Here is a 25,493-nt window from a genome sequence, read left to right as displayed (position 1 = left end):
AATTTCCATGGTCATTTCTCTCCCTTTTCACAAAGGAAGCTTTGTATTTTAGAATGTCTAGATCCTAGTGGAATTCGTTTCTTTTCTGTTCTTTGTACTAAAGAAGTTTAAATCTTTGGATTAGTTAAGGGCCTGTTTATTGGTTACTTGATTCTAGAGATTTCAAAATTTTAGAGATTTCAAATCTATAAATTTCAAATATATGGAGTCATGGTTCATAAAATTAACTGTTTTGTTAGCCTGAATCTTTAGAATGAAATATGTAGATTCATCCTGAAAAATATTTATGGAATCATGGTTCAAATGTTTAATGCTTTTACGGTAGAGGATGAAATCTATAGATTTCACTTCATACCCATAAATCTACAGACTCACATTTTTAGTGTAAAAAGGTAAACTCTAGATTTCATGAATTCAGGAAGATTTATACAACCAAACAGGCATAAATATCCCATTTGTGAATCCAGAGATTTCAAATCTCTAGATTCATGTAACAAAACAGGCCCTAAGAAAATCTTCAATTTTCCTTTCCTTTGAAAAAAATCACGTAGGAACTAAATCCGAAGAAATGATATCAAAGGCAGTCTTAGTTTCGATTCCATTGTTCATTTAATACAATTGTCATTTCATCCCATTCTCTTGCTGAGAATACTTCAAAGAACAGACTTATTGTTGTTATCTAGGATGTATTCAATCGATCTCTCGTTATCAACCATTGAAGGAAATTTTTTTTTTTTTAAAATTTTTCATGAAATGCAATTAATTCAAGTAAGAATAACAAATGCATAGGTCTGATGTGGCATCATGGCATGGGTTGCCATGTGGGTTTCACATGAGAATATACATGGTTGCACATGCCAAAGAACATAAGAGCACCTGCAAGAAATCAGGGTTTCTTAAATGCCTTTGGATGGTAAGTGATTTATTTCTCTTCTATTCATTATTTTGATAGTAGATGGGTTGTCTCTAAGTCTCTTTCAAGGGAACTTGGTTGGGTACCACCTTGGTTTCTCTGCTTAAATTTAGTCTCTTTCAAGGGAAACTTGGTTGGGTACCACCTTGGTTCTCTGCTTAAATTTCCAGGAACAAGATGGGCCATGAAAACATGATACAAACCTTGTCTTACGCTTAAAACCCCACTTCCCATATCAAAACTAATTGCTTTCTTGGGTAGACCGATTTGAATTGAAATTTAGACTCTCTCTCTCTCTCTCTCCCCTTGGAATTTTGGTATCTCATTCACTATTTGACCACTTTAATTGTCGATTGCTGACTTCTTCACGCTCCTTACTTTCTTACTCATCAAAATCATGATTAATGGTTGAAATCGGGATTTGAACCGGATGAGTCGGCTGAGTTGGTGATGAGTCATTGTTGTTGGATTATGTCCGCGTCTAATAATTAAGAATAACGCCTCAAGGTGTGAAGGTCATGTGTATTAACTATTTAACGTGGCTTGAGGGACAAGCAAGCGAGTGAGGCCTATGACTATGAGCGCGTCCAGTGATCGTCTCTGCGCTGGATGGCGTTGCCCCCGCTCGCAGCCTCGCACATCTCACATGCCTGTGAGACTTGCCCGCCAGGTGTTTGCTAATTTGACTGTCTGAGTGCGTCGGTGTTAGACGCTTGAACTTGGGGCCTCGTGAGCCCCATGAGCGTGCCAGTGAGCTTCTCCGCGCTCGCTAGCCTCGCCCTAGCTCGCGCATCTCACATGCAGAGTCGGTGTTACATTTTGCTTCGTATGAGGTGCTTGAGGAACTTTGGGGCCTCTTGTCTGTTGGCCTGGCGCCGGATCATTAAACTAATGACCAAGTCCAATTTATCTGGGTGATGCTTGAGTATGGAAAAGTCAAATTCTAGGTCATTAGCATATCATGTGCCTAACGGTGTTCAATTTTGGGCTGGCCTAGTATGGGTTAGGTCAATAGGCTTGATTCAATAAGTTCCATCGGTCTAGGAGTTTTTGGATGCATTGGTCAAGTACTTAACATTTGATACCAAAATTAACATTATGTCAAGGTTAAAATTCCTAATAAAACCACTTATAGAGAGCTACGTACTCTGTCAGAGTGAGAGCCTTCGAGGACGATGACACTATAGAAGCATGATGTTTTGTTATGTGCCTGATGGGGTCTAATTTGAGTATGGGTGCTAAATTGAGCCAATGTAGTATTTGATTGCTTATGCTTGATTCAACTTGTTCCATCAGTTTTAGGGCTTTTGATGCACTAGCCAAGTACTTGATAGAACATATGTATGATTCTATATTTTATCAATACTAAAAAAATGGAACCGTTATCAACTAGAAATTTCAAAATCTTTTGCATCATCAAGTCTCAATGTTGATCAAAAATCCCTATCAAATCAAGATTAGAACAAGTAGAAGCAAAATGGTATACTTAAGGTCTAAATGTAGTACAGGTACAGAGGTTTCAGTGACTTGCTATTTAAAATTTGAATCTGCAATCTTCTTCCTCACCCAGTCAACCTTTGAATGGTGTTTGTTCCATATCTAACTCTGCAAATAGCCGTTGAATAGTTTTTGTTGCAATCTCATCTTTTAAAGGATTAAGGGATAAAGATTACCAAATGCAATGCATGCCTGTATTTAATAAACATAATTAATTAGTTGCTTACAAGTAATGCAATGGATTTATGTCCTTTCAACTTGTTTAAATATTTCTTTAGTACTACTTTTGTGACATAAATTCCCCTCCATTATCTCAAGAGTCTAAAATTGTATAAGTATCCCATGTATCTTCTTCAATGTTAGAAATAAATTTAAGTTAGATGATATGATCTATTTGATAATTATCTACAAAACTTATAACATTTGTTTCATGGAGAATTTTTCAAATTTGATGTCTTGATTATACAGAGGAAATTTTCAAATATTTGAACATTGGTGACTAGATGAATTAGCCGTTTGTGACAAATAGTTTTCGGGCAACTTTTTAAAAACCCTTTTATCTTATCTTAACAAAGCTCATCAGTTTGTCTCCAAGGCCAAAGTAAAGTTGAAACTAAGTATTAGTTAATCTTGAGGAGTTGTTCAATTGGAATTCTCTTTGGGCCAGCAGTGAAGCCCCGTCTTGTCTTTTAATATGGGTAACCGCCATGTCCTTGAGGAGTAGTTAAGGTGCGTGTAAGGTAGTCCAGACAAATCTCAGTTTCCCAAAAAAAAACAGAAAAACCAACGAAGAAGAAGAAGAAGAAGAAGAAAGAAGAAAAAAAACTAATAGAAGGTTTTAATTAGGCTGCTCAGGAGAGGGGAGTGTCCAATCTGTGAGCAATGAATCTTGGAAGAATCATTTTTTGAATAATAGTGATGGGCCTTGTATAAGAGCTTGGGCCTTATTAAGTTATGAGATATTGGGCTTTTGTAGCAATAAAATCCAAAGTGGATGAGATTATGAAATCAGCCTAGTAATGGATTCATCCGTGAAGCAGTGTATGGGCTTTATGATCCTTAGGACGATACACCTTTGATGGGCTTTAACTGGTTTAATTGGAAACATCGGGACCCTGTGCCATTAGTAATAAGCTTCGAGAGTTGGTTTGGGAGTTGCTCTCATAAGTGATAAGCTTTGAGAAAGTCGTTTGAGATGGCACGACCACATTCAACGAAAATCTATAAATGCTCCTATACGGAGAAGTGATATAATCTAGATTGAAGGGATTAGAAGAGCTAGGGGTAGTAGACCTAAGATAACCTTAAGAGAAATGGTGAGAAATGATATGTATAACTTAGGCCTTGTATCTAGCATGGCCTGAAACAGAAATGATTGAAAGACAGGAATCTATGTAGCTGACCGTTGTTGTTGTTATTATATCAGGACCTCAGCGCCAACTACATCGTAAGCATTGTTTTCAGCCCATTAGGGAAGAACAAAAGCAGTGCATGGTATTTAATTATTTATGTTTCTTCAGAGTGGTTGTGCCCAGCGACTCCTCAGCTCTTGCTCATGGGCTTTGTTTATCAACTGGATCAAGCTCCTACTGCAAGTCTAAAATCAAGTGATGTTAGTGATAATATGATTTTATTTCCTTCCTTGTCCCATAATCTGGCGTAGAGGCTGGCCTTGTTAAGTTCAATGTTTTAGTTGGGAGTCTCCATCCTGTGCTCTTTTTGGAACTGATGTCGCCCAAGCTAGCTTTTGGGCACCTTGAGTATATTTTTAGGGAGCTTATATATATATATATATATGATTTAAATACTTTGCCCTTAGCCTTAAAGGAACCCAAACTTGTTTACCCCCACGAAAAAAGAGAAGGAAAATTCAAACTTGTGTCTCGAGTATTCTTGTATAAGAGCATACAAGATATTACACAAACCATTCAAATAAAATCAAATCTTAGAAGTGAAAATATTTTTATATAAAGACAGTATCTTTACCAACGGGGGTTGGTCCAAGTGGTAAGCAGTTTGGTCCGCTTAAGCAAGGTTCTGGTATCGAAACCTTGTGGATGCAAAAAATCTCCGTTGGGAGACTCACCCACCACAGCCAGGTGTGTGACCCGGGTCGAACACCGGATTAGTCAGGGCATAGCCTTGGAACCGGGGTTGGCAACCAAAAAAAAAAAAGAAAGACAGTATCTTTTGATTGACTCTTGGAGAAATCAAAGTTGGTGTCGTTGACGTGGTAGTGTCTATAATGCCCAATATTAGATGGATGCCATGTTAATTCTATTAAATCCTTGCCATTAGAAACATGCTTGGGTTCGTTTCAAAGAAAACTCCCCCCCCCCCCCCCCCAAATTTTTTGAATATATCTTAAGAGGAGTTATTATAATTAATATAAGCAAGACTTCACCCTTGGCCTAGTGATTTGAACTCTGACTTCCTACATAAAAGTGTTAATCTTTTGCAAATATTTTAAGCTATTTTGATTTAATGAAATTTACATAGTGTTCATCCAATAGTAGGCACGGGTGAACCAACATGTCAATTAACACTTATGTAGCAAAATCTAAAAATAATTTTTTTTTGCTTTTATTTTTTATTTTTAAAATTTTAAATCATCAACTATGTGAGAGGGACTAAACATTTTTCAAATAAAATTGTTTGGGTGTTGTGCAATTAATGTGCATCATTTATAATGAACAATTGAGATCTCGATCTCAACATGTATTTTCACTCTTTTATAAATGAACGGTTGAAATCAAAATTTTGGTCAAGATCGAAATATTGACCGTTTGCAGCAGATAATGCACAAATCAAACTCTTTTCCAAAAGGCTCCTTACAGCACAACAGGTCTGTCCCTTGATGTAAAGATGCACCATCAAATTTATCAATTGTTGTCCAACGGTTGTAAATCATGATGTATGCTAGAAACATGGGCCAGCTAGTTCTATGGAATTGTGCATGTGAATCTTCTTCTTTCTTTTCTCATATTTTATTTTTCTCTTTATTTTTCTCTTTATTTTTCTCACATGTGAAATCATTCTGCCGACGCCGCGAGCACGACGCCGTCGGCCAAGCGTTCCGCGTGTGGCGCCATATCGCCATCCAAACCAACACCGATGCGAGAATACAAAATTCTAGAAGTAACCACAGGATGATATAACAAGAAATCTTACTGAAAAAAGAACAATATAACAAGAAATCTTATGTGAGCTGTACACGTGGCTTTAGGTGAATTGTCGGTTCCAGGCAATTTAATACGGAGGCTCGCGTGATTCCTTCGTTTTCTCGCGAGCTTCGCCCGGATAACTCTTGCGGATCTAGTAGGTTCTAATCGTCCGAATAGTCCGTTCTCGAGCGGTTGGTGGCCGTTACACCAACAATGTTTGGAACGATGAGCTGGCAATCACGTGACAGTCCACGTGTTCGGAAGATTTGATGGGGAACCGTCATGCTAATCACAATGAGACATGTCAGCTTCTGCGCCTTGATACTGAGAGCAATTGCGTTTGCGTGTAAAACTTCTTTTCCGCCTTTACTAGGGTTCAATTTCTTCCTTTTTTTTGTGCTTTTCAAATGATGATGATTCTTTGTGAAGTTGAAATGAGCGGTAAAATAGTTGATGTCGATGTCTAATTTGCACATTTATCGCTTCCCATTACTTCTCATTGAAGTTCTACTTCGCTTTCTTCCGACTGTGATTTCGCTTTAAGTTTCTCATTCCTCTGTTTCTTCTCTGATGAGTTCTTCCGTTCTATATTGTTAGCCTTGAAGGTAAGTTTTGATAAATCACTTCCTATTTAAAATTTTCAATTGAATTTTGAGCTCGTTTTATGATATCTGGATCTCTTCTCAGTCCAGTGCGGAACTCTTTTCCTATGTTTGATCCTGCAATGGTTTTGATGCTTCCATGTCTATTTTATTTTTGATTATCTCGCATCATTAGCATCGGTTGCTGCAGTTTAGTTTCTTCGGCAGCGTTTTTTCCATCACCTTATGTTCGTATTATAATGATTAAGATGGTGGTGGAACACTTAATTTCTTTCTTCTACATGCATTGGTGATAAAGTACTTGCTTTTCTCTTCTCTTGTTGATGTTTTTCTACTAGTTCTTATGATCTATGCCTGCAATAGAGCTCACGTTATGCAAACTTTAGAATTTAAGTATTTCTTTTCCTGTAATTTGTCGGTTGCTATATTGAATCAATCGCCTGTTTCCTTTCTTACGTGGTGAATGATCTTTCTGGTTGCAAAATGTTATTCGGGAATTCAGTAGCCTTGCAGAACGAATTTGATGAACGCCTTTTTGATTGATAATTAATTGGATAATATATGGTGGGAATGAAAGGGGGAAGTGATGAAATGAGATCACTCGAGTAACTTCGCTCCATTTCCATGCTTGGGAGGGGCTAGTTTGCCATATGGCCCGACTGCTGCTGGATGAATGAAATGTACCTATCAATAGGAGTTGTTCCACCTGTCTCTCTTTGTTAAGGGTTTGAAATAAAATATTAACTTTCTTTTCTAAATCAAGTGTTACATGGTTGGGGTTAAACCTATTAAGCTTTCTGTTTCCTGTTTGGTGTCTCGTATTTGCATACAACCCAAACTTCGAACATTTTGAAACATAATTTCAGAAGATTTTGCGCCCCCCCCCCCCCCCCCCCAAAAAAAAAAAAAAAAAAAAAAAAAAAGTTAGCCTGCAAACTTATAAATTTTCAATATTAGCATGCAAACTTATAAATTCTCCATGGTACTTCTCTTCTGCTGCAGCGTCCCTTTCAAACTTTCCTAAGCACAAGGAGAAAACTCAGAAGATCCCGTGGTCTATCCTTGGCATAATGATACCTGCATTTTTTCATTTATAGCATGCAGAGATGAAACTTTCTGCTCTTTTGACTTCTGCTGGCATCAATATAGGCGTGTGTGTGCTACTCTTTTCACTATATTCTGTTTTAAGAAAACAACCAGGCCTCGTGAGTCTCTACTTTGGCGGGAGGGTTGCCCATGAGAAATTTGAACAAAGAACCTTTGAGAGATTTGTACCTTCCCCTAGTTGGATTGTCAAGGCATGGGAAACTAAAGAAGAAGAGATTTTGGCAAGTACAGGGTTAGATGCTGTGGTCTTCTTGAGGATATTTGTTTTCAGGTATGTCTTACCTTCCTGAATGTTTTAGAAGGTTGAAGGTCGTACATAAATATTTTTTAGATATGTTTGTTTGATCTATATGCTTAACCTCTTATCGGTTGTGTTAGAGGTTCCATTTGAAGTAACCACTTATTAAGCCATCCTTACATTGAAAAGTTGTGCAGTTCTGTTACTGTACATTTGATTGATTGATAAGGATCATTTTATTTCTATTTATCCTTAAAGTAAGAGCAAATTATTGGTGGAACCTATTTTAAGTGTATAGAAATGATTTTCACTTCTTATCGTCCTGTGATTCTGTTTCTTAATAAGGTACTGGTATCATTGGCAATTTTCAGTTAGTCATAAATGATACTTGGTGCAATTCTTCTTTCTGAATCTTAAGTTCTATATTTGAATGAGACCTTTAGGGTAATCTCAGTGACTGGATTTTCAGGGTTCTGATGTAGGATGTAGCAATGTAGGTGCTTGTTGGATGCAACGTTGTTATCTGTATCATTTGGTAAGGCTAAGGGACATTTTGACTGTTAGTGTCAAAGGCAACATTGAAGTCTTCCCATTCCCAGTCAGGAGATATGTTTAAGTGATATTTTGCTTTGGGGAAGCCATACATATTCTGGAATATGAATCACAACATTAAAGAAGTAGCCCAACTTCTGACTAATGATTCAATCTACTTTGGAGTTAAAATGCTCTCAAGTGAGCGGGGGTAAGTGATGGTTCTATGGTAATTGCTCAGGTCTAAGTATATCTGTTGAAGTATGGATACAAGGGTAGAATTCTCCATACGGTTTTGTCTATGTTTCCCTAAGAGTACTTTGGTGTATTGTACTCATCATAATTTATTGAAAATAAAGCAGACTAATGTCTCATTGACATAAGATCAGTTGCTGAAACTGTTCTTAAATTACCATTCTGTAAAGTTTGCCTTGTGTTAAAGTGAAAAGGAATTGGTAGGGGATAACAATACTGATTGTGTTAGTAAATAGAAAGCTGTGGATAGTAGAAAGTCGTGGTTAAGAAATTTATGGGATGAGGAATACGTATCTAGTTAAGAAAGCGCATATTCATTCAACCTTCAATTGGTATTGTGTCTAGTGATTTTTCCAACTCCCATAATACAAAATCAAGTAGTTTTTCTTTTTTACAATTTTCAAATTCTCTATATGTTGGAAGATTCAGAACTCAGAAATGTTTCTTGAGAACTCTGTAAGCCTAACTGTTGTACCTTGTGGAGGAAATTTATCATTTTGAGTGGATTCTTGTATATGTTGACATATTTTTCTTTCCCCTTTGCCATTGCATTGTCCTCTTAATTTTCGCTTGTAGCTTTACTGTTCTGAATTTTACTGACATGGCTATCATTAATTTTCTGCAGTATCCGAGTGTTCTCTATTGCTGCTGTCATTTGCATGCTACTAGTCCTTCCATTAAATTATTATGGGAAAGAAATGCATCATTTGAACATCCCCTCCGAGTCTCTGGATGTATTTACCATTGGGAATGTTCAGGAAGGATCCCGATGGTATGTCAGAGTTACATGATTAATTTGATTTTCAAGCTGCAGCTATTCTATTTGTGGACATAACCTGCTAGGTCATGGTTGGATTTGTCCTTAATTTAGTGCCACTTTCTTGTGTCTTTCTTTCTTTTCCTCCTTTTCTTGTAGTGAATAGGGAGCTTATATATCTAAGATGGATGGGGGTGAGGAGGTATAGGCCACGAGGAGATTTGAACTCATGACCTCTTAACAATGAGGTGTTGGTCCTTGCCAACTTAGCCAACTCTTTGGACTTTGTTGGTATCTTTATTAAATCAAATGACATTAAGCCATTTATTAGATGGGTAGATTCACCATCTTAATCCTGTAAGGTGTAAATGGTATTAATTGGGTCCCACAATGTAGTGGTTCATGAAGCAGAAGAAGATATTGTGTAGTAGGTGGTCCTGGTGATATTGAATGCCAATTGGGGTTAATAAAACAAAAATCAATACCGGATGGCCGGTAGGATCAACCGGTGGTCTTCTTGCAGAATATGTCCAGCTTGCCCACTCAGTGAAAGGTACCCTTAGTATACATTATCAATGATCACTGATCATCAGCTACCAGCATCAACAGGTGTGCTGTGGGACCTAAAGCCCTTAAAAGTTAAGAGTAGACCCGGTTCAGGTAGTGGTAATACAGCTTTTGCGAACAATTTTCCTGGCATTAGAAAAGAAAACAGAAATACGTAAACTGAATTATGTATGAACTAAGAATATAACCCCTTACATAACTAACACATGCATGTTCAAGACAAGTGTTGCAACTATAACTCCATAGGCGGACAGCCATTCTGTTAGCCACTAATCTAACTTCATGATATTGTATGCTGTCCTATAATATCTAACTTGTAAAAAATTGAAGCCAAACCACTGCGTGTTTACCTCATTTTATGCAAAAATTGACTTCCTTGATAAATGGTATATGCTAACTTGTGAATCTTCAGGAAATCTAGCTTCAGTGCTTGAAATCTTCTCTATAGATGTGTTATTTTTAGAGGGTTCGATATATTGTTCCAAAATGGGTTTAAAAAAAACAAAGAACTCAGAAGCAAGTGTTGGTGTCAAATTTGCAGGGTTTGATAAAAATATGTTGAAATGAATAAAAAAAGCGGCCTGGTTGACCAAGATTGGTATTTGAATCAAATGAATCTACCATTTTGGCAGAGCTTGAAACCGAAAAGATACAAACTCTCGGTAAAACCAAAACTAAAAATTTTTGGTCAAAACATTGCAGTTTCATTTCAACCTAAGTTGAAAGTAAAGTATTCTTGAACCATGATGTGGATTGATGCACTACGCTTGATTGGTTGGACTGGTATGCTAGATTTAAGAAGAGCCAGTCTATGGTTTCTGGTTCCAACAAGGGTTGGTAGTGGTTTTATTTATTTAGCATACTATTTGCTTTGGGTTCCCTACATAGGAATAATTTAGATTTAGAATTTGAGTTGTTCTTTAATTTTAATATCATAGTCCAACAGGCAATAAGGCTAGTAGCTGTTTTTTATTTAACTGCATGCTTGTAACCCAGTTACAGACAGAGATCATTAAATTGTAAGTTGTGTTTCTTTAAGAAGTGTGTGCTTGTCCCCTTTCCCCTGCTCCCTAGAGTCCAGCCACCAGCTTGATATCAGAGCTAAAGTACCTTTTCCTTCTCCATCAGTTATTTTTTCTTCCCGATCCTTCTCTTCATTACTGTTCTGAGAAGTAACAAGAGTCCCAAAAAGGAAAAAAGCAGATAAAGACAGTTGTTTCTAGAGAGACCAAACAGAAAATTGTTGATTTCAGTGGCAGTCCCCAACCTCCTCCAATTTCTCCACTTTAAAATTCATCAACCCCATCCTACTCGTGTTCCGACAGAACCAGAAAAAAGAAGAAAAAAGAAAAGGAAATATCCAGAAGAGAAGAAGAGAGCAAGAAGCAGTGACAAAAGAAAACGAATCATTGGCCTCATACCTGGTTCAGAAAACACCAATGTCGGCAAACAAGATCTCTGACGTGGTCACTCAGATTTTTCAGCACGGAAGAACTTCTCTGTTCTGTGTCCTAGTCAAAGTCAGACGCTATTCTTATGCTGTTATCTTCGTAGGCCCCTTCTCTGCTCCACCAGTGGAAGAAGACGCTAATTTCTTTCCTGCGCCTTTCATTTTCATAATCTTTGATTTTGTTCTATGCATATATTTAACACGAGGAACAATATTTATTTTGCTTTGGTCTGTCTGTTCTTGTATGTTTATTTGATTTTCCTCATCTGATCTTACTGTTTCAGGCTTTGGGCCCATTGTCTTGCACTGTACATCATATCTTGTTCAGCTTGCATTCTTCTTTACATCGTAAGCATATGCCCTTTGCTTGAATTTTGGTGAAGTTTATTTAGTTGGCAGAATGGAGTAAGATTATCTAAGAGACTCAAAGTTCTGTCATACGACATGTTGGATGCGGCCTATTTTTGTGGATAAATATATCTGAGTTTCCCTGTGCACCTATTAAGTTTCAGCTAAATTGGAACTAACCAAGGGAAAAGCTTTGAAAATCCAGGTCAATAATATGACTATTGGAGGGTATGTGCCAATACATGGATAGCTGAAGATAGATGCAAGGGAATTGATTGAATTTGAGTCCGAAATTTGACCCATGGACAATCCACATATTTTGCTTTTAGACAGTGGTTAGAATTGCTACATCATCCTGTAGCATGGCAGAATTACATGGGAGACAGGATAATCTTATCTAGTTGGGTTTATATTTTAAGTTCTTGAATGATAGAGATTTATTTTTGTTTCTTTTTCACTTCATCAGGAGTACAAGAGAATTGCTAAATTTAGGTTGGAACATACCACTCGATCTTCCAACCCAAGTCAATTTTCAGTTCTTGTTCGTTCCATTCCAAGGTCTCCAGAAGAATCATACAGTGATATAGTGAAGAATTTCTTCACAAAATATCATGCATCAACCTACCTATCTCACCAAATCGTTTATCGGTCTGGAACAGTTCAAAAGCTGATGGTATGCAGTAACGCAAAGCTTCTGTTACTTTTTAAGTCTTAATGCATTAGTTGTTTGTGCTATGTACTTGTGTTTCTAATTTTGTATTCTTTCCTTATTTCTTACTTTTCATGATATTCCTTGAACATGTCACTATTTAAGCATGCAATAGGTCATGCTTGTTTGCGTTAATGCCATGTTGGAATCTCTGTCAGAATTTCCTTGGTTCTAGCTTTGAATTTAAAATTTAGATGATTTGAACTCTTTGAGAAGCATGTAAATGGCTTTGTTTGAGAGTACATATGGATCTTGAGCAAAGTTGTTGTAATTGCTAAATTGAGGGCAACTCTTTTCTTTTGATCCATACAAAATGGCTAGGACTCCTTTTTCTCTTTTAGCTTTGCTAGAGACTGCCAAGGCCGCATTTGTAACAAGAGCAAACCCTGACTCAGGACCTAGTCATAAGAAAGAGAAAACAAGAGACGAGAGGATAAGCAGTACTGCCCATGGTTTTAGAGAATGACAGAACACTCAAATCAGGATTTTTTTTTTGGGGGGGGGGGTGTGTGGGGGAGTTGATACACTAATATAGAGGGCATAAATTACCAGTAGGAACTTGGGCTCACAACTTAAGAAAGACTTAAGTCTACATTACACTCAAGGGCAGAAGACTAAAAGCCCACTACAGTAATACCCCTACAGAAGAAACAGCTACCTTATGTGCCCCCTCAACCTGGACCGTAGATATCACTCATGCTCAAATTGGAGCTAGAAATCAATCAAGGGCTGAATTAAGAGAACAAACAAGAAAGTAAGGGGTAAGAAGAGAATAGCAGTAGGAGAAGAGAAGATATGTGCAACCATGTGGGATGGAGTTGATTTATGTCCCTTGTCATGCTGGAGAATAAATTTCCTACATTCACAGCTATCCCAAAAAGATATCGAACATTAGAGAAGCCCTCTCTGTATCAGTAGAACAACGTTGTAAATGTATCATTATTGAAGGAGATAATGCTTTCCTCATAGATTTCTTCGCTTCACAGTCACCACTTGCTGAATCACCTTGGAAAATAAGGAGGACTATTGAAGACATCCTTACTCTGTCCTGTAACTTCTTCCATTTGGTCTGGATACGTACTCTCCGTGAAGGAAACTCGGTAGCAGATCATTTGGCTAATTTAGTGGCTTCTTTTCAAATCTCTGATTTTCACTTGTCTTCCCCCCCCCTCCCTTGTGTTTTCTGGAATCTTTTATTTGTTGCTGTTGGTTGTACTTTCCCTAGGAGTTTTCGGTTTCAATAAATCTCAGCTTTCCACCCCAAAAAAAAAAAGAAAGAAGAAAAGAAAAGAAAAGAAAGAAAGAATGATATTGGACTGGTGAGGCATTCATCTTTGGTGAAGATATGTCTTCATAATGTGTTACAATTGGAACCAGAATCAATCTTCATCTTGATGAGATGTTGCTCTACTTTGATGCTTCTTTGGTCATGTTGCATGGAACCATGATCAATTTTTATAGCAGCTTTGCTATCACAGTAAAGCTGCATAGCTTTCTTGATGTCAAATCCCAACTTAGACGAATCATCTTAACCATACGAATCTATGAACTCCATTATCTGTGCTCAAAATTCAGCATCTGTACTGGACTGTTAGGACCCTTGTCTTGAGCCTTAAACTGATCAATCAAACTCACACTCAGAGCACCCAATTTTTGCATAAACAAGATCTGAAGATAAGATAACCAAAGCATTGAACTCAGCAATTTGACTCCATTACAAAACTCCCCAGACCTGAATACACTCTCCAAAATGCCCCAAGGGTCTTTCCCATACTGCAGCAAGCTTGCCGAAATTAAACACTTAATTAATTCCCCCTCCCCCTTCCTTTTTTTTCTAATCCCTCTCTTTCCCTTAATATAACCTTGACATAATCACAACAAATCTTAATCCTGGCAAACTATTTTCCATGTAGGTGAGAATGAGATCTCCTTCCATGTATAGAATTGATCTCATATCTCTTTTAATGTAATCTTGACACAATCCTAACAAATCTCATTCCTAATAAACTACTTTCCATGTAGGTGAGAACGAGATCTCTTTCCATGTCTGGAATTGTCCCTATCAGACCTTATTATTTTACCCATATTGCGTATGGCCTTTATGGAGTAACATCCTAGAGGGACCTAGCCACAACAGGTTATTTCTTACTCTTTTGTATTAGCTGTTAACGCCTACCTGTCCAGCAGGCAGACAGACAGACAGAGAGTAGAGTATGTAGTATATCAGTCATATGGGTCTCTTCATTGTGTACCAATGTATAGGACTGCCCTAGACTTCATAGACACACAATTTTCTCCATATGTTTGCAGTATGCAGCAATGTCAGTTGTAGTAGCAGCCTGAAAATCAGAGTAATGATCTAACTGCCACCATAGACCTTGAGGGGTTCTTAACATCTTGAGATGGATGTCTCTTGTTGGGTAGTTGCATAAACCTTTTGCCTTGTATCATATACCTGAGCATTCCCCACTTCACCATGGGTTTTTATTGCAGCACTCCATACTTGAGAAGCAGTGTCCAACAATAAGAAAGCACTAGTCTGTTGCATAGGGTGCAGCTGTAACAGCAATACTATAGCATTATTCGAAACCCATCGAACTTGAAAAGAACCAGTGTCACTTGGTTCTCAAAGAGGTAGCGAGAGGATGTCGTGTGAGATCACGACCAAGCAACATAAACAGACCTTGACCAGCAGTTGATGTATCTATCATGATGAGAGAATAGAATCAGAAAAACCAATGAAAATAAGGTAAAACTCCTGTTGAGGCAAACCAGCCATGGGAAACCACAAAAGAATTCTTGAAAAATCTAGACATTAGCCTTCTCTGCTTGGAGGCTGTGACTAACTCAACTACTAACAATTCATAAAACCACTCAATAGCTTATACAACTCCTAATATGACTCAATCAGCCAAATCATGGGCTGTTTACAGGAATAAAAATACTAAAAATAAAAAAGGACCAAGGGACAAGTATGCATCCTCAACAGTTTGGCAACATTCAAGTTTTCCACTTCCAACTGGAGATTATTAACAGTATTAAAAAAAAAAAAAAAAAAAATAGTAATGACTTGAAATGCTGCTGGGAGGCAAGGCTATGGGCTTCTGGAGCTGAACAGGAGATCTGAGATCTCTAATTAGGGTGGCTTTGCATCAAAATTATAGCCAACAAGAAGCAAATAACGGGCATGGCCGAGGCTGGGCACATCACTACAAGCTTCCAAATTTTTTCAAGAAAAGTTCTTAAAACTCATTTTCTAGTCTGTTATCCATCCTTATAGTCACTGCCTTACTACAAAGTACAACTAAATATATTAGAATAAAGAAAAGGGGCTCATGGTTTATGACATCATTCTTAAGCGTTTCACTTCAGCTTATTAAACCAATTTTAAGACTCTCAAGACACTGAACATGACTCAACTATTGGAGATAGCTCTAACAATACCTAGTAACATAAAAAAGAGCGAACCTGGTGCAGAAGGCTTCTACTTGCTAATGCCACTACTGCACAATTAACAAATAAAAAATAAAAAGCAACCAGAAATTAAATGTGTCACTTCTATCCTAGAATTAAAAAGGCCTAATAACTAGTCACAGAAAGTACTGCTTAATAATTAGTAAGCGGTGATAGATTTTTGAACTTGTCCATCTTTTGAAATGGTCTGAAGCTAATGCTTTCATGTAAATACGATTTAGCCAGTTTTCATTTGCTTTTTTCCTTGTAATCTATCCTAGTTTTTTTGTAGTGAAGTGGTTGACTTCCAGGTTTGCCATGTGATCGAAATGACACTTTTTCATTTCTCTTTTGTTATGTGAAATTAATTATTCTGGCCATTTCTCATTTTTCTGTTTGCAGAGAGATGTAGAGAAGTTGTATAAGATGCTTCACAGCTATGGATCACACTCTATTCGGCAGACTTGTCGACCAAGTTTCTTAAGATGTGGCCTTGGTGGAGGAACCTTAGATCTTTTCAAGATGATATCTGGTGAACCTGAGAATTTGGAGGAGCTTCCAAAGGAGATACCTAAGATTAAACATTTGGATTCAAGCATAAAAGACAAGGTTACATTCTCATAGTTGGAGTTTAAATAAGTTTTCTTCTTCTTTTTTTTGGGTAATGTAGTTTAAATAAGTCATCCTGTTATTTCTTATCAGTTAGCATTACTAGTGTGTGATTTTATAATTATGTTCTTCATACACTGTTGTGATTTGCTTCACATTGATTTCCTGATTGAATGAATTTTTGATTGATTCTAATCTCCCTTGTCAAGTGTGACTACTAAGAATATTATTCCCCCCCCCCCCTTTTTGAGAGTGCCAGTTATTAATACTTGATTAATGTCTCCTTACTGGCTACTTTGGCAACGATTATTTATATCTTCCATGGTTCGAATGTCTGAACCATAAATCGTAGATCATGGAGATGATTCACCATTAGTCTCCTACTATTGGTAGTTGGATATATCCTACTACAACTAGGACTCCTTCAATATTCTCTGACTTTCTCAAAGTTCAAAATCATGGTTAACAATTTGCAGAATAACCTTTTGCTTCTTGCAATAGAGTAAGGTGTAAGGTGATGCATACAAGTCCTGATCCTATTTCACTGTAGCCAGATGTGATGTGATATGTGATCATCTTTCCTTCTTTTGGTACCATGGATGCTCAGTTGTTGCTTCCCTGAGCATCAAATTTTGCCAGATTTTTCCTCGTGTTAGAAATTGTGGAAGAGAAGCTATTCATCTTTTTAATCCATGGGGTGTCTTGACTTTCATCACTAATGTGTTATTAATTCCTATGCTTCCTGCCAACAGTTTCTCCTCTTCAATTGTGTAGAGGAAATCATTTCTTGTCATCATTGATTCTTTCTTCCCCTGAATTCCAAGCTCTACTTTATCCAAACCTTTTATTTCTTTCTGTCAATTAGTTCTCCTCCCCCCCCCCCACCCCAGCTTTTAGGGGGGTCCGTTAGTTTCAATGTTAAAATTTTCTGCAGTAATTTTAGTTTGTAAATCTCGAATTTTATATGTAGAAAGTTTTATCTATATATTTATTTTTCCACCTACAGCAACCTGTGATTCTGGATTAATTTCCCAGAATTAGAGGCTCTTTATTTATAGACTTCAATTCTCAAATTACAATCTTGCAGGACAAGTAATTCGGTCCTCTAAAAAAGGGAAAAAAAAAACTACAGGAAGAGGACAAAATAATATGACAGAATATTCTGTCCAAAATAGAAACAACCAGAAATAGGAAGTACAAAAAATAAAAAGTCTGAAAAAAGGAAACTCCAGACTACAGCCATCCAATCCTTGCGCAAATCTTAACAGAACTTTTTGAAGTGAACATTTTGTGTAAAATTTTACACTGAAACAAACAGAGAATTAAAAGAACTATAGAACTCAAAATTTGTTCAACCAAAATCACCAGCCCACAAATTTTTAGCTTCTTCCTAAAAGGAAGGGTGGAAGAATTTAAGAAGTCCTTGTTCACTATAATTCATATGGTGTTATATCTAAATAGGTTAATGAAATGAAATTTTTTTAGGGAATCTAACTTTTTGTGCTGTTGAAATCAGAAATCTATCAGGAAGAAGTGAGACAAGGAATTATTGGCCATAACTTTTAAAAGCGTACCCAAGATCAAACGGAAAAAGAATTCACATGAAATAATATACAGTAGGAAATTAAACGATGGCGATAAAGTAGTGCATTGGTTGGTGCCCTTTGGTTAAAAGCAGAAATTCTCCTTATTAATACTAATTCAATTTTTTGATGCAGTATCTGCCAAGCCAAAACTTTTAGGAACCGGACTGGATTATGAGCTATACTGATTTAACCTTGTTTGCACAGTAGAGGTTCATAGGCCCTTTTGGTGCTATTCCCAGATCATGGAGTAGTTTCTTTAACCAAATGAGTTTCCAAATCCCTATGCTTTTGCCCTATATTCTGCCTTAGTATTTGATTTAGACACAAAAAATTGTTTCTTTCTTCTTCAAGGAATGTTTAGTATTCTGAAGTGTATCTTTGGTCATTAATAGAGCCAGCCAAGTCAGCATTTGTAAAGGATTCCAACTTTAGGTTCCATTGTTTGAGAGTACAATTCTTTCTTAGAACCAACTTTAAATGCTGAAGAGTTCTGTATATTACTTCAGGGTGGGGAGTCTTTGGTGTTATGAAGAAATCAGCTGACAAATTCCAGAGAAACTCAATGTTTGGTCTAGTGCAGGAGAGAGAGATGAGTCTTCCAACAAGGTACTGGTATCTCTCTTTGTCTACAGAGTCACCATCTGGCTGCTCAGTTTGTGGTTGACTTTAATGGGAGAATCAAGGCATTTCCACCCAAGCATTCCTGTCTTCTCAAGAAGGTCTAAGGTATACTTCTTTCTCTGAGAGATGGAACATTCACTTGGAGGCATGCCTTGCTCAAAAGATTACTCTTCCCCTGAAAGATGGCACATCGAATGGTGATCCTCATGAAAGGTGACTTCCATGGTAATAGACAGCTTCCTAGAAGGGGGGATGATTGCATCAAAACACTTTTTGCATTGCTGAGTACAGAAAAATACACCTGAAAGCCCCAAGGTTCTGGAGAGGAGTTTTAAGCAAAATAGCAAAGACTGGGAGGAATATGTAAAGCAAGAGTAGGGTTGGAGAGCTGACTTACTGGAGTCTTAAGGTCTAGAACAGAAGAGGGTACCCTGTTATTGAGAAAGGCAGCAAGCAACATGGCATACCCTCAATAAAGCTTTGGGACTTGATGGTAAATATTACTGGTCATTCCTTTCAGGATACCATTTTGCTTTGGGGTCTGAACACAAGAAGTTTGTGAAAGAAATCCTGTTGACATCAATATACCTAGAGGAAGGGGCCATCTATATACACTGTCCCATTATCACTGCACAAGGCACGAACTTGGGCAATGAACTGAATCCAAACCATATATTATGAAACGATCGAAAACAAGATGTTGAGATTGGGAAAAATGGCTTATGTCGAGGAATCTCTTTATTTATTTATAGTAATATGAGAAATATTCTAGAATAGGCTCAAGGAAACGATACCCTTGTCAGAATTTAAATAAAAAAAAAAAAACTTTACCCTGTATTAAAACGTAAAAAAGGACATTATATTTAGTTCGAAGGAGATATACCCAGGTAAATGTACATGATTAAGCATGTTTCTGTGATATTACAGCAAAAACAAAAACTTTGTATTTTGTTCCAAGGAATGCACTTAACTAAGCATATCTTTGTGATTATCTTTTGAGCCTGAAGTACGTCATCTCTTTCATGCAGGAATGTGGTTCTGCTTTTGTTTTCTTCAGAACTCGTTATGCGGCTGTTGTGGCTTCACGTGTCCTTCAAACTTCAAATCCCATGTTATGGGTTACCGACATGGCTCCAGAACCAGAAGATGTATATTGGTCAAATCTTAGCATCCACTATCGGCAGCTTTGGCTTCGTCGTTTAGCAACCCTTTTGGCTTCCTTGGCGTTCACTGTTGTGTTTCTTCTTCCTGTCGCACTTGTGCAAACACTGACCCAGCTAGATAGGCTGCAGCAAAAGTTACCATTTCTGAGAGGTATTCTGAAAAAGTAAGTATTTTTCTCACACTGATAAAGCCTTTCAGTTTACCAATGTTTCTTTCCAAATCCTTGTCTGCTTCGCAAACTAGATATTAGGGTATTGGTATCAGACTTCAAAATCAAGTCTGCTTCGCAAACTAGATATCAGGGTATTGGTATCAGACTTCAAAATCAAGTTCTCAATGCACTGGTAGCAACTAAAATGATGCATTAATGTTGTTAATTTATTCTTATCTAAAAGCTCAAGTAGAATTTTTGGTTTGGATTTGCCAATAACTAAATATGCTGACAGGAAAATTTTTATTTTCGCTGAAATTCAGCGGGCTAGAAGAATCTGTTTGTGTAAATTTTGTTTAACATCACTTATGTAGCAATACTTTTCCTTTATCCTTTATCCTTTATTTTATTTCATTTTTTTGGGTGGGTTGGGTGGTTGAGCCGTTGAGGCAACTGGGATTATGGTCTCTCTTTTAGTACAAAGATTCTTGCAGATTACTTATTTCATTATTAATAATTTGATGACTTGTGTAATGTATTGCTGCACTTTCTAGTATGCCTCCGCAAAAGATCTTGTTCTCTAACTCTATATGCTTTAGACATTAAGGGAAATCATGTACAAGAATAAGTTGTAATATGCTGATTTCTTGTAGAAAGGCATACCTTTGTGAATAGTTTACCTTACCTTCCATGCAGGAAATATGTCAGTCAGGTGGTTACAGGCTATGTACCAAGTGTCATATTGCTGTTGTCTTTGTATGCTGTTCCTCCGTTGATGATGTCATTTTCGGCTTTGGAAGGATCAATATCGCATAGTGGCAGGAAAAGGAGTGCCTGCTGTAAAGTCCTATACTTCACAATCTGGAATGTTTTCTTTGTTAATGTTTTCTCTGGATCTATCATTAGCCAGCTGAATATCTTCTCTAATCCAAGGACCATACCTGCTGAACTTGCTTCATCTGTGACAAGGCAGGTGATTATTTCTTCTGATTTGTGATCAAATTAAATGGTTATTTACCCTTGTCACATTGATTTGTGCTGGTTTTAGAAGCCGTTACATACAACTGTGGAAAATAGTTAACCAAGAAGTATAGAATTCAGTGAATTTTGTTTTTGGCGGCATTTCAGTCGTGTAGATCACATTTTAAATTTTCAAAAATACAAAAAATAATCATAGGTAGTTCTGGCTTATTTTGTGACTTCAGGAAGATTCTGAAAAACATTTCCTTCTTTAGTTCTCTGATTTCTCCTGTTTCTCTGGTTTTTTACTTTTTGATGTACATGCATTAACTTCTGTTTTCACACTCGTCAAAACATGTATGACAAACTATATACTTTAAGCTCTGGTAACTGTGCTTCCTTTTATAGAAATCCAGCATGTAATTTTATTAGATAACATTTTTCTGAGTATTTGCTTTCTGCCCTAGTTACTTTCCCACATAGCATAATCATATGGGGCCATTTCTTTATTTTTGTTTTACTGAAGAATCATATGGGACCAGATCTTAGCTTTATGAAGGGCTCCTAGTGCTCTACTTGAGTCATCTAGTTTTCTTTTATATATTAGCGAAGTTTAATGCTTCATTTTCGATATAAACATTTAATTATTCTTAAATTTTGACAGGCTGCCTTCTTCACAACATATGTTTTAACATCAGGTTGGGCAGGTTTGGCCTGGGAAGTTGTGCAAATTTTTGGTCTTATCTGCAGCCTGTTCTGTAGATACATACTGAGAAATGACAAAATTTTGTTCTTCAGTGCTCCCTCTTTTCCACACCACAGAGAAGTTCCAAGAGTTCTTTTGTTTGTACTTCTTGGCTTCACTTGTTCAATCCTGGCTCCTCTAATATTGCCTTTGTTGCTGATATACTTCTTTCTAGGCTATCTTGTGTATCGTAACCAGGTGAGATTTCTCCCAAAACAACTCTTTTTTTTCTTGTAATCATTCATGTCTTAAATTCTTGTAGAAAATTGGCATTTGTGCACACTGAGGCTCTCTTTGTATGCTTTCCCAGATAAAAGATAGGAAGAAGAAAGGAATAGATTGTATTTTTTTGCCTGACACTTTTTGTTGCATGGAGAAAATCTTTAGAAAAAGTAGTAATAAAAATGGCGTTCCCATCATTTTTGCAAAGAAAATCTGAGAACTAGGTACTCCGCTGAAGGGGATCTGGATTCAGTCCTAAGTGACTCAAGGTGGTGGTTGGCTGACTAAGCTCTTATGGGGGTAATGATCAGTAAAAATTTGTCTCTTAGGCTTGAAAATATCCACCACTCTTCCCTCTAATTACCCTTGAGACCAAACATATCCTTAGATGTTTTTCAGGAGGATTGTTGTTTCCATTCTAATGTGTCATGATTGAAATACTACATCTTCTTCTAGAAACTGAATTAGATCACTTAGGCTCTTTTTGGTATCAATTCTCATTCCCTATTATGAGGTTTTTTCATTATTTTAAATTGTTTGGCATCTATTATCAGTTTTATTTTTATTTAAAATTATAACGAAAATCTTCCAAAATCCATAATGAATTTTTTGTCTATTATGAATTATGGTGCGAATTTCATTCTCTTCATTTATACACAAGTTTACTTAAAATTTTATGGTTAAGATGAGGGTAAAATAGTCAATACACACATTTTAAAAAAAAAATTTAAATTTTTTTTTTTTTATAAAAACCATACTTTTTTCCCTCTTTTATCACTTACTCACTATTATTTACTAATAATTTTTTATTTTGACACCAAACTTATTTTTCATTCCATAATTTATTTTTGACAAAATTCACCAAACCATTTTTCATTCTTGACCAATAATGAATTCTTGTACTTATTTCTTTAAATAGGCATAATAGAGAATGAGAATTGATACCAAAAAGAGCCTTAGTCAAACCAGATGTGAACTGGAGAAAGAAAGAAAGAAAGAAAGAGAACACAAGCATACAAACAAAACAATCAGATAGGAAGCACAAAACATTTCTAGATGGCCAGTTTTCAACTATATATTTATTTCCAAACATGGGTTTGCATTTATTTATATTTATTGCAAACTAAGCTGTGTTAGGTATAACCTCAGAACTGATTGGAGGCAAAGATCTATGCATCTGATCTCATTTTATTGGAAGGCTAAGTTGTCTGTTGGTACTGGGTTTAAACCATGTCAAAGAAAAGCTTGTGGCCATAATTAGTTGGCTTGTCTGGTTCTTTATTAGTTCACAGAACGGCCAGGACAACCATATTACATGGATATTGTAAGCCATACAAGTAACTACATCCTTCCCATAGGAAAAGAATAGAGATTCTACCAAAAATGAAAACAAAAAAGGGAAAAGAAGAGAGATGCCCTCTAATAGTAATCAATTGAGATTATTCGGGCTTCACCAGTTTCTTTCTTCGTGGATTATTTCCATCCTCCCTTGGCCAAAAAAAATAAAAATTTCCATCCTCCCAAAAGAAAAGGCAATCATATAGAACTTTTGATCTCACAAGATACCTCCTCCTGAAAGTGTAGTAGGAACACACCTGAAGTCATTATATTAGATATGAGGCCAAAGGTAACCATTTTCATTCTCATATAGTTAAAGAGGCACGGTGATGTTACTCTTACTACACTTACCTAGCATTTGAAAGATATTACTCTTACTGCACTTACATAGCATCTGAAAGATATTAAAAAAATATATCTGTATGTATTTCCTCCTGACATTCTCCTTCATATGTGCCTTTCAGATTCTTAATGTGTATCTTACAAGGTATGACACTGGTGGACAGTATTGGCCTATTGTGCACAATTCCATAATCTTCTCAATGGTACTGATGCAAATAATAGCTATTGGGGTTTTTGGATTAAAACGCTCTCCAATTGCATCAGGGTTCACCATTCCACTGGTAATATGCACGTTACTATTTAATGAGTACTGTAGGCGGCGTTTTCATCTTATTTTTAAGATTCCTCCGGCAGAGGTAACATCATCATCATCTCTGTCTCTCTTGTACCACCCCCCCCCCCCAAAAAAAAAAAAAGAAAAGAAAAGAAAGAAAGAAAAAGAGGAACACACACACATACATAATGCTCAATCAAAATTCATGTCTTAGAAGGCTAGCTGTTGGTATGCACAAGCATATGCTCATTGCATACTGATTAAGTACGATTTGATATAGGTTCTCATTGAGATGGACCAACAAGATGAGCAAAATGGACAGATGGCAGAGATTCACCGACAACTACATTCGGCATACTGTCAGTTTACACAGGACTTGCATAATCCCATTTTTAAGTGTCCTTCTATGGAGGTAATAATCCCTCAATCTCTCTTGCGTGTGCACATATATCTTCTCACCTTAGTGATGTGGTTTCATGTAGCTTCTAATTGAAAAGAATCATAATTCTGGGCACCGAGTACGGATGGAAGCGATACAACAACAATTGCAGTCAGCCTACTGTCAGCTGACACAAATGAACTCACATTCACTTAATATATGCAAAGCCGAGGGCTCGGATCATTCTGTAGATGTGGACAGCGTCAGGGACTCAGAAGACATAAGGGCGGGTTTTACTACTCCTAAGAGCCAATAATCTCTCTCTGTGGAGTCTACGAAGTACTGAGTTGCTGTGTATGTAATGTCGCTTCTTGTCTTCTCAGTAGAAGGTGTCAACCAGTTCGGCCAAGCATGGACCATCCGTTGCACCTGGAAGAGCAAGTGATAATGATCATTACCATGATTCTTGTGTATAGTGTCTCTTTGATAGGTTCATGCCTCTCCACCTTTATTTAGATGGTGCTGGATGAAAGTAATTCAACTCGCTGTCTTGCAATAGTCCCTACATAGCTGTGCCATGGATCAGAAAGAAGCCAAAGAGGACAGGGAAGAGAAAGAGGACGATCAACAGGTCTTTTATTTCACTTTATTTTTGGCTTGTCCTTCCTGACTGCTGAATGGAACTTCAGCTATCGGGTGATATATCATCTACAATAGAGTAAAAGGATTGAATGGTCGGGGTGGGGTGTTGCATTCAATTGGAAACTCTTCTACTTTCTTGATTTTGTATGTTTTTTCCTTTTTAATCTGTTAGGAACTGAGGTTTGCCTAGGTCAGCTTATGTGCATCTTGACTCAAATTTGGAGGTAGCTTTTGACATATAATTTAAATAGAAGATGGGACTTCGTCCGTAGTTCGAATGGATTTGAACTCTTGACCTCATACTATGAGATGTTGGTCTTTTGCCAATTAAGTAATACTTTTAAGTATTTCCTTTTTGGTGATAAAAAAGAGGGGATGCAGTAGTAGAGACCTTGTGCCCCCTTACTAGGCAATGTTCGGACTTTTGAGTTCGACTTATGCAATATTGGTACTATGAGCACTAGCCTTGTCAACACAACCCCACCAAGGCTGGGTATAGTCCATGGAAGTCTGTAGCAATCTCATGCTCAAGTCAAAGAGCATACTATAGTCCAATGCAAGAAATATAAGAGCAAAGAGGATTTAAATCTAGGACATGGGGACTATCAAACGTTAATCTGTAGATTTATGGGTATGAGGACCCTATTATAAAAGTGCTAAACATTTGAACCATGATTTCATAGATTTTTTTTAGGATGAATTTACAAATTTCATTCCAAAGATTCAAGCTAACCAAACAGTTAATTTTATGAACCATGACTCCATAAATTTGAAATCTGTAGGTTTGAAATCTCTAGATTTTTGAAATCTCCATACTCAAGTAACCAAATAGACCCCAAAAGTGCATCTACTTAACAATCTTGAGGGTT

General features: G+C 36.9%; 1 protein-coding gene across 6 annotated transcripts; it reads left to right on the top strand.

The window, feature by feature from the left end:
- Positions 1-5,685: 5,685 nt before the first annotated feature.
- On the top strand, positions 5,686-25,493 carry LOC149015191 (hyperosmolality-gated Ca2+ permeable channel 2.1-like). 6 transcript variants are annotated; one of them, XM_089154998.1, is made up of 12 exons: positions 5,686-5,877; positions 7,179-7,554; positions 8,933-9,079; positions 11,366-11,429; positions 11,896-12,102; positions 15,994-16,200; positions 19,436-19,734; positions 20,419-20,695; positions 21,347-21,625; positions 23,452-23,685; positions 23,884-24,015; positions 24,086-25,491. In XM_089154998.1, the coding sequence occupies exons 2-12, from the start codon at positions 7,283-7,285 to the stop codon at positions 24,296-24,298; spliced, it is 2,331 nt and encodes a 776-aa protein (XP_089011124.1). In that variant the 5' UTR covers positions 5,686-5,877; positions 7,179-7,282; the 3' UTR covers positions 24,299-25,491. The 6 variants fall into 6 exon arrangements, with proteins under 6 accessions (XP_089011124.1, XP_089011122.1, XP_089011126.1 ...); XM_089154996.1 differs by having other exon boundaries at positions 5,686-5,920; XM_089155000.1 differs by lacking the exon at positions 5,686-5,877 and adding an exon at positions 5,927-6,179 and having other exon boundaries at positions 23,452-23,610; positions 24,086-25,493.

Source organism: Hakea prostrata, chromosome 5, assembly GCF_041222555.1.
Source record: "Hakea prostrata isolate BN-2017 chromosome 5, UWA_Hpros_2, whole genome shotgun sequence".
Classification (NCBI taxonomy): domain Eukaryota; kingdom Viridiplantae; phylum Streptophyta; class Magnoliopsida; order Proteales; family Proteaceae; genus Hakea; species Hakea prostrata.
This window is presented reverse-complemented; position numbering and strand designations above follow the sequence as displayed.

Coding starts and splice junctions, on each gene's coding strand:
- LOC149015191 (XM_089154998.1), top strand. CDS start 7,283: ATGAAACTTTCTGCTCTTTTGACTTCTGCTGGCATCAATATAGGCGTG. Junction 9,080..11,365: donor GTTCAGGAAGGATCCCGATG/GTATGTCAGAGT, acceptor TTACTGTTTCAG/GCTTTGGGCCCATTGTCTTG. Junction 19,735..20,418: donor CTGAGAGGTATTCTGAAAAA/GTAAGTATTTTT, acceptor CCTTCCATGCAG/GAAATATGTCAGTCAGGTGG.